The 10158-nt window shown below is 40.6% G+C and overlaps 1 protein-coding gene across 1 annotated transcript; it reads left to right on the top strand.

Annotated features, from left to right (window-relative positions):
* Positions 1 to 302: 302 nt before the first annotated feature.
* LOC311048458 (E3 ubiquitin-protein ligase TRIM35-like) lies at positions 303 to 1754 on the top strand (the record flags this gene model as incomplete). Its single annotated transcript, XM_084061716.1, has 1 exon — positions 303 to 1754. One exon carries the CDS (start codon positions 303 to 305, stop codon positions 1752 to 1754), a length of 1452 nt encoding a protein of 483 aa, XP_083917842.1.
* Between the last annotated feature and the right edge of the window lie 8404 nt (positions 1755 to 10158).

Raw genomic sequence — 10158 nt, 5'->3', positions numbered from 1 at the left:
TTCAAAACAATTATACACTGAAGAAGTGTAAAAAAAATGGTGTTTGTTGAACTCACATTGCATCTTCCTGTGATTTATGCAAAAGCCTTTTCATTTAACATCTTTAAGCAACTGAGAGAGATCAGAGTGTTGGAAATGTCTTTATACAACTTAGTTAAATTTCAGAAAGTAAATTTCAATAGTGTATGAAAGTAAATTTCAATCAAACGTTTATTAAGTTTAAGAAAACTACAACTACTAGTGCCACTGTTGCTCAAAATGCTAACACTGTTGTTTCCTCTACTAGAACGTTTGCTGACAACATGGCTTCCTGTGTGACTCGGAGTCAGACGGAAGAGGAGCTCACTTGCCCTGTGTGCCGTGACATCTTTAAACATCCAGTTCTCCTGCCGTGTAGCCACAGCCTCTGTGAAGCCTGTCTGCAGCAATGGTGGACAGGAAAACCAACCAAGGACTGTCCTGTTTGCAAAACCAGGTGCTCCCATGAGAAACCTCCCATCAACTTAGCATTGAGGAACCTTTGTGAAAACTTCTTAGAGGAGAGAAGGCACAGATCTTTGTCAGCGAGGTCTGAGGTTGTCTGCACTCTGCATGGGGAGAAACTCAGGCTGTTCTGTCTGGACGACAAAGATCTGGCATGCCTTGTGTGTCGAGATTCTGAAAAACATAATGGACACAAGTTCAGACCTATCGACGAAGCTGCGCAATATCACAAAGAGGATGTCCAGAAATTCATGAAACACTTAAAGGAGAAACTGAAGAGCTTTAATCAAGTTAAAGCAAACTATGATCACACAGCGGGACACATTATGGCCCAGGCCTGGCACACAGAGCTGCACATTAGGAAAGAGTTCACAAAGCTTCACGAGTTCCTACAAAAGGAAGAGGACACCAGGATCTCTGTGTTGAGGGAGGAAGAGAGGCAGAAGAGAGGGATGATAAGGGAGAAGATTGATGGGCTGAACAGAGAGATGGTGACTCTTTCCAAAGCCATCAGATATATTGAGACAGATGACATCTCATTCCTACAGAACTACAAGACCATAGTGGAAAGAGACCAGTGCACACCTCCGGATCCACAGCTGGTCTCAGGAGCACTAGTAGACGTGGCCAAACACCTGGGCAACCTGACCTTCAGAGTCTGGGACAAGATGAAGGACATTGTCTCGTACACTCCTGTGATCCTTGACCCCAACACCCAGAATAAAGAACTCAAGCTGTCTGATGATCTGACTAGTTTGATATATGATGAAAGTGGATATGAACGTAAAGATCTTCCTGACAACCCAGAGAGGCTTGAGACGGTTCTTGTCATGGGTTCTGAGGGATATAACTCAGGGACTCACAGCTGGGATGTGGAGGTTGGAGACATCACGTCCTGGGAGGTGGGTGTGTATGAACAGTCTTTCCAGAGGAAGGGAGATAGGCGTAGAGGTATCTGGTGTTTAGCATACACATGTTGCGGAGACTACCAAGTAGAGTCCCCAACGTCAATGACTGTTGTCGGAGAAGACTCCTCGCTTAAACTCAGGAAGATCAGAGTCCAGCTGGACTGGGACAGAGGAAAGCTGTCCTTCTACAATGCAGATTCTAACACACACCTACACACCACCACACACACTTTCACCGGGAGACTCTTTCCACACTTCGGTCACACTTCTGACCTTGAAGTCCCTCTGAAGGTGTTACCTAGTAAGGTGTGTGTCACTCTGGAACACCACAGTGGTGGAGAGAGTGTTAGACCCCAATTATAAGGGTTTAGATAGGAGCACCTCTACACAACTATCACCAAATATAGTCAATGTATTGCGTTTAAGCTCAGGGAGGTAGGAATATCTTTTTTGTTCCCACCAGTCACTGTTATTAGTTTCTATAAATCTTTCATCAATCGCTATTTTTTTTAAATTACATTATGCATTTTTGAATACTGTATTTTTTTTTTAACTACAGTTTTTTTTTTACCAGCCACTGCTTTTTTTTAAACTTTATTGTGTAAATCTATATACTGTATTATTAAAACAGTAAATTTTTAAACCATTTAAATACTGTACTGAGTTTTGTTTACGATATATTGCATGCTTTATTTGTACAGGGTTTGTTTTGTAAATTTTTACTTTAATCAATAAATTATTTGTGCCTCATAGAACAATTCAAGTTTTCAAGTTTTTCTTCTTTGGGATCATCAACATGCTGGTTTATTCAACACAATAATAAATTGTATTGATATAGTACCAGGGCACGGATTTCAGGCCCCTCAGTTTGGCCTTGTGGCCATCAAAAAAATGACATGCCCTCTAGTGGTGGGCAAACACGTTCAATTCAATGAACGATTTTGTTCATGTTCACGGCAATGATCCGTTCAAATGATTCGTTCACATTCAGTAGCGCTTACGGTCCCGGCGGCGCGCCTGCATGCAACTGTGTTCATCAGATCCCCTGACATGACTGCACAGAAACACAGCACTGTAATATAATAATGTGTAGAAGTGATAAATAACTGCAATAAATAATGTAGTATTTTTTTTATTAGACGATAATTATTTCCACAAATTCAATGTTTTAAACAAGCAGCCTACATCAGTACACTCACTGTGTGATTTCCTAGCATGTCTTTAACTTAATGTAGTTCATACTATTTGCATATTCTATTCATACAAAAACATGTTAATTGGCCAATACCTACCATACTTTGTCTAGGACCACGCATATACATTTCTTTTGATACTTAAATGTGGTGCTAACACTATCTGTGTTTTGTCCCGGCACACCTTTTTTTTACATTACAATGTAAATGCTGCATGTCTAAACTCTACCGCACTGCTGTCTGTCTGATGGACTGTCGTGGGACGAACAGCCCGCTCTGTGTGTGCATGTGTGTGTGTGTGTGTGTGTGTGTGTGTGTGTGTGTGTGTGTGTGTGTGTGTGTGTGTGTGTGTGTTTGTGTGAATGGCTTCGTTCACGCCGAAGAACTAGTTATTTTGAACAAATCGATCATAAACAACCCATCACCAATGCCCTGAGGCCACAGTGGCCTCCCCAGCTGACTGTACCACTTTCTCCTGTAGTCTCTTTCTTGTCAATGTGTAGACACTTAGTGTCACTTTCTTTCCAGTGTCTTTTGTTGAGATTCTGAGTTCTTAACTCCCCTGAGTCCCCATCTTTAAACCAATCCAGTAACTTTGATTGGTGCAGGGCTGAGCACGGATCAGATTGTAAATACCATTATTTATGTATTTCACTGCAGATAGTCTACATATTAAAATCCTTAATCCCATCCTTAACCCGTACATTTGAATTAAATGAATTATTTCAATGGACTACAATTTTATTTTATTTGATGGGCTTCCTGCCCTGGCATTTGGCCTTTGTGCCCTCAAAAAATGCACCAAAGGCCAAGTGGCCTTGCCCCTAAACTGACAAAATTCCAGGCCTGTATAGTAGGCCTACCATAAAACATAATATATAGTTACAGTACACACACAACAAGTGTCGGACTGTGAGAATGCCCGTCTTGCGTCTGGAAGCAGTACAGAGGCCTTGAGTAGGGTTTAACCTGAAAGTGTATTTGTTGATTTATTCACCATAGAACCAACAAGGACAAGAACATCACATAGCTCTTCTTCCTCCACAAAGACTCTATGGCAATGGTAGCCTTTTATGCTCAGCTGAGCTAATGAGCCAGCCTGGACTAATATCACTCACTGTAAGGGGTGTATTCTAACTCAGAGCATACAATAAATAGAGCATACAATACATACATACATACATACATAAACTCACATCAATTATAACAAAACTTATATGAACTACAGTAGGCTTATAGATAAGGCTACCTTTAAAATGACTCTGCACACTACTGTAACCCTATGCTATATAAAGAGGGGGTATGTTCCTTTAAGATGTTGGCGGGCTGAGCACACCGCCGAAAAGTATTATGGGATTGTCCTATTGTTTACTTCTGTTCTGGTGAAGAGGGAAAGCGGTCACACTAAAAGCGATGAAGTGATATATTTTACTTTACTACGGATGATCAGATGATTAGAACCCTGGCTGTTCACGTGGATTTATTGGCCCTCATTTATCAACGGAGCGTAAAAAACGGCTTATATTTTTCCATATATTCGGCCGTACACCAACGTCGAAGTCACATTTATCAAAGGATCCTATACAGCCCATCCTAGCGTACATCAGGTCGGAGCTTTAATAAATCTCACGTCTGAAAACGAGCGTCATTTAAATAACACGCCCTTAAATATTCACAAAACGCCCCGACTTCACGACATGAAGAACCAGAATACGACCCAAAAAAAGCATGAAAAGCCAATAAGAAAGAGTTTCCCCCGCTCGCCTCGCCACACACGCACACGCCTCTCTCTCTCTCTCTCACACACACACACACACACACACACACACACACACACACACACACACACACACACACACACACACACACACACACGCCCAACTTTGTCTTTCATGTAATCCGTAGTGTAGCGGTACAATCTTTGTTGTCACATTGGTAGGCTTGTAGCCTACATGAATGACATATTACGATACCAATCACATCGCCATGAATGGAATACGTTTGTATACCCATTTATTTAACCCATACCGAGCAGTGCATGTTCGAGTTACACTGAATAAAGCAGTCATGAGACTCGGGCGGGTTTATATCCTTAACCCAGCCAGGTTGTGTCGCGATGCGACCTGTTGTGAGCTTGTAGATCTGCTATTTTCAAATAGCCAATGCATTCAGATAAATACTCTGGAGAACTAACCTAATTTTCATCCTATACTAAAATTGCCAGGTGGGTGGTCGGATGGATGGTGGACTTCACAAACTTAACATGCAGACTTGCAATTGTTGGTCCGATCCGCACCAAACTTGGCACAACACGGCACACATGTCAATGCTTAAATGCAAGCATTTGACAATGCAACATAGGCTAGTGTTGACTCACAAATGAAAACACAATGATTCACAATGAGATACAGGACACAACCAGACAATGATCACAACATTATTAAACTACATTCCCACTGAAATGACGCACCAACTTCACATCACCTAAAAAGTACAAATCAATACTAGCACTAGTACTAATTCAACACAAACATTACATTAAAGTACAATTCTAAATAGCTTTATATTCTGATAGTTTATTATTGCTATACAAACAGTAGAGCGAATTAGCATAAACATGTGAAATTATAACTGATGACAGAAATGAGCAGACAAAATTGTGTGTGTTTTTCACTATTGTTGAATGATTATTAATGACAAGAAGAATACATTAATAAGATAAAGCATTCGAGAAAGACAACAGCTATTAGTAACATCCTGTTTTATCACCTTTTTTATTTTCCTCAATGTGTGAAACTTTTCAGTTTGGTCCCTTAGCCTATAGCCTTCATTACCCGTCGCCTATGAGTACACTTCTTACTGACTGAGTTATAACTCACTGGATCACCTGTAGACCAAGCAATGACTAGTGAGCCACCATCATTGTGCAGCGAAATTCTTCTTCTCCAAATTTTGGAGAAGTTTAAATAGGCGAACATTCACTGAAAATAGCAGATATAGAAGCTCACAACATGTCACAGCACAAAACGTGTATTTTCAACAAAGAGATATACTGTAGAGGGGGGGAAAGGAGTGGAGCGTACCAAGTATAGTCTCCCAGGGGAGACACTGGTCGATGAAGTATATATAGTTTAAGTGGTTATAGGTTATTTCTGGAACAGTTTAGTTCCAATTGGCACCTCTGGTGTGTTCAGACATAGCAATGAATTACTTTTAATGACAATGAGATGACAACGAGCCACCAACCATTTGCACTACTTTAGTGACTGAATTACATGTGAATGGTAAAGCTATTGGCTAATATGTGTCACACCCACCCAACACTGAATCAGGATGACTTGGCTCAAAGACTGGTGAAATGATTGGCATAGACTATTTGACCTCAACACATTTATTTTATATACAGCTTCTATAAATAATTCTCACTGATGTATATAAATGTCACTACACTACTTGATGAAACCTCACACCTGCAAATAGGTGTATTTTTCATAATACACCTAATACATATTGTTTGTGTCCACTGCTAAATTGTCCAGGAGTCTAATGCGTTGCTGAAACAAAAAGTTGAGCTACTTGCTTGTACTAGCTTCTTGCAGATAGAACAGCTAGAGGTCATGGCTCATATTGTCTCATATTGTTATTGACCACCAAAGATAAATACATAGATTTATTTATAATCCAGTAGAAAGCCCAGTTCCTTGCTCTACATTTCAAAGTGGGGACTTTTAACCAACAGTTGTCCAGTACAGTTTCTGTCTATTGTTGGTGTACGTGTCCCACCTCCCACTCTGATTGGACCATCAGACCTCCGCTGTGAGTATTTAGCAGGGTTCTGTTTTGTTTTGTGTCACTTAAATGTGTGTTGTTGTAAAGAGCTGAACTTCTCTCCTCTGTTGTGACGTCATCTCAACGCGGCAACAAATGGATGACTTTGATGGGATGGTGTTAGCGATGCTCTGTGTTTGGTTGTATCTCAGACATACGATTCTCAGTTTTTGGTTGTATCTCAAACAACAGAGAGACGTTGATTTTAGCAGCAGGCTGAGGAAAACTACACGAAGGAATGAAGAAAAGGAGAGGATAATTTGGGAAATCCTAGATCACCTAGATGAGGAATTGGAGGAAGAGGAGGACAGCTACTACATCGATTTGGTGAGCTAACCTGTAGCTGATGTCAGTCAGCATGTGTTTAACATCATGATCTATACGAGTTGTCCAAAGTAATTCTTGAGCTTTGAACTACCACTGGTATGTATGTATTAATGTACAAATTAATATGGTGTGTATGTCCTGTGTATTTCAGATAACCTTGACGCCAGAACCAGAAACACAGACATCAGCACCAGATCCAAAGCAGACACAGCACCGGATCAATGGTAGTATTTTTTGTTGTTGTTCTGTAAATGCTATAAAGTGACTATAAGGGCTATTTGAGTGATGGAGTTTACAGTCTACTAGCCTACTGGTGAGAGTGCAGGTAGGCAATGTGCCTAGCCCTGTTGTAGATTGTTAGGGGGGTTACTGTGGGCCCCTGGGGGCCACCGTTCAGTGGTTAACCCTTTATTTTTGCATTATTGTCCAGGCACGAGGAAAGGACCACAGGAAGATGATCTTGTGAGCGTCAGGGAGAGGCAGGCGATTGTTGTAGAGCGACGCACGCAGCGCCGAGAAGATCGTCGCAAGATTGTCCAGATGGGCATAGATGCTGCGCGTGTACGGCAAAGACAGGAGCAGAAATTTGCCTTGAGGAGGAGGAACGAACTGGCACAAAACTTTGATTTTAATAAAGGCTTCCTGGACACTTTTATCCAGCTTGTGCACATCACGGGTGGCTGGTGTAAACGGAATGATGAAATTGTCTAGTATATTTAGTCATATTTTTTGTCATAGCATAGTTTTTATTTTTTTTTGTTTTAGTCAACAACATTTTTGTCATAGTTTTAGTCGACACCACCACAGACCCACATTTGATACCTTTTTGATCCCTGGGACCCCACACTGTAAAATACTCTGTGCTTATACATTTTTACACAACGTTGAATGGATTAGTGTATGGTCTGGACTGTGTATGCTCTGCCCAGGTCTTCAACGTATGTACACAGTTTGCTGTGATTTTTGTACATTTGGGGTTTTATTTGTAAATACAGTTTTTTTTGCACTAGATATGTCGCATGTTTTATTTGTAGGCTACAGGATTTGTTTTGTATAGTTCTATTTGCATCAATAAATTCTTTGTACCTCATGGAATAATACAAGGTTTGTTTTGTCTGCTTTGGGATCATCTACTGTATCTACGTCTACATGCTGGTTTATTTAGTATAATAATACATGGTATAGCACCATAAAACGATACATGATATATAAATTAGTTACAGTACACAATACAACAAGAGTTGGACTCATGCTTAATAGGGCTGACAGGATGAACTAGTTGTTCAAAGTAGCAAAAAATACATTAAAATGACATGTCATTCTTTACGGTTATATTGTTAATTGGAGTGTGACTATCCCTTTATACTAGTGTTGTGAGAATAAAGACAACCATTCTATTTTATTTTCATTCAGATAAATGTACCCTGGAAAATTGTAATTGTAACACTACAAAAAACAAGTATGACCAAAGTCATAATAAAGCCGCATGTGCCAGGCTTTTTTGGCCCCAATCTTTTCATCGACCTGATTACTTGTTTTTTGGATTGCTTGTTTCTCTCGCCAAACCTGGCAACATTTAGCGTCGCAAATTAACGCTCTAAAGTTTTTTATATAAGTGGTGGCAACATTTTGTGACACCACACGGGTCTTCCCAACAATAGCTAAGATTGAAGTCAGTGTATAAATAATAACTTAGGCTAACCCTCCTGGGCTGAAGCTGTCTCCCTTTCTCTCTCTCTCTGCTGTGTAACTCCGTGCGTTGCCTTGTTGTGATGTTCGTCCATGCTGGCCCCTAATATGGTGTGCTTCCGGGTGGATAGACCTAACTAACAATGAGGATCGTTCTGATTGGTTCCCTTCCCAACTAGTCCCTCAAAAAGAGTAATTCTGATTGGATCTCTTCTCCATTCGTCCCGCCCTAACATTTTCGTCTCGTCTAATTCGTTGACTAACGTGTCCATTACATTTTCGTCTCCCCATTGGCTTAAAAGGGGAGCTTAAAAACGGGGAAGTGTGATGGACAGCCAGGACAGCCAATGACACTCAGGTGTCGACACTTTTTACTCAGGTGTCGGAAAGAGACTGGTGCTGTTTACAGGGTTAGGGTTAGGGTGCGGGTTTGGTTCGTGTTTACTGTTTAATGTCGGAGCACTGCGCTGTCGGAGGAATGCGCTGTCGGACTAACGTATTGCACCCGTTTACAGAGCCGCTCGCTAGCGCATGCGGCTAAAAAGAAATTGGGTGCAAGATTTACATCCAATACATACAATATAATGTATCTCTAAACTGCCTAAAGAGTCCATAAAGAGAATTAAATTATAAGCGATTGTGTGTATTTTCCAGTATTGTTTGAATCATTCTAAGTGACAAGAAGAATACATTCATAAGATGAAGGTTGAGAAAGTCTTTTTTGATTGATTGAATCTTTATTTAGAAAAGACATGGAAACAGTACATGGAAGTACAATTCACAATACAAAGGTCCTCTAAACTGGATCGCTCATAAAAAGACAAAAGGCTATTTAAAATGAGATCCCTAAACAGCCCTAAAGATACACCTTCAGGAGGCTGCAATTGGAAAATGGCCCCTGTCTAAGTCCTAACCTAACCTACCCCCCTACCCCCCCCCCCTCTCTCCTTCTCCTTTTGTACATATTTCTCACTCTTCATACCAGTAACCTGTAAACTGATTGTATGACATTCTATAGTAGTTGTGTATATCTGTCTGTCTCTTATATGTCATCATGATTTGTGTGCATGGGGAACTCATTTGAAACAAGCTCTGTGCTTTTATGAGTCTTCCAGTTTAGTAGACCTTGTATTGTGAATTTGTACTTCCATGTACTGTTGTTCTCATGTCTTACTAAATAAAGTACATCAATCAATCAATCAATCCCCACACACTCAAATCATGATGACATTTAAGAAGACAGACAGATATACATTACTATTCAGAACATCATACAATCAGTTTACAGGTTACTGGTATGAAAAACAAGAAATATGTACAATAAACAGTGTACAATAAACAGTTTATTAATATGTACAATAAACTGTTAGACAACAGCTAGGAACAGCCTCTGATACAACCTGTTTCTTTCATCATCGTTCTGTTTTTATTTTCCTCAATGAGTGAAAGGCTCTGCACTCTCCTTGTTTGCATCCTACCTGACGGGTCGCTCCTACCAGGTGACTTTGAGAGGGTATGTGTCAGAACCACGCAAGCTCACTACTGGGGTCCCGCAAGGCTCGGTTCTGGGTCCTCTTTTTTTCTTTCTCTACACTACATCTCTTGGTGCTGTTATCCGCTCCCATGACTATTCTTACCACTGCTATGCCGATGACACCCAGCTGATCATGTCATCCCCCCCCTGACACACAAGTGGAGACACGCATTGCTGCTTTTCTGGCTGACATCTC

This window comes from Gymnoscopelus microlampas, assembly GCF_963454915.1.
Source record: "Gymnoscopelus microlampas genome assembly, chromosome: 7".
Lineage (NCBI taxonomy): Eukaryota > Metazoa > Chordata > Actinopteri > Myctophiformes > Myctophidae > Gymnoscopelus > Gymnoscopelus microlampas.
Note: the sequence above shows the minus strand (reverse complement) of the source record. Positions and strands in the feature narration are given on the sequence as shown.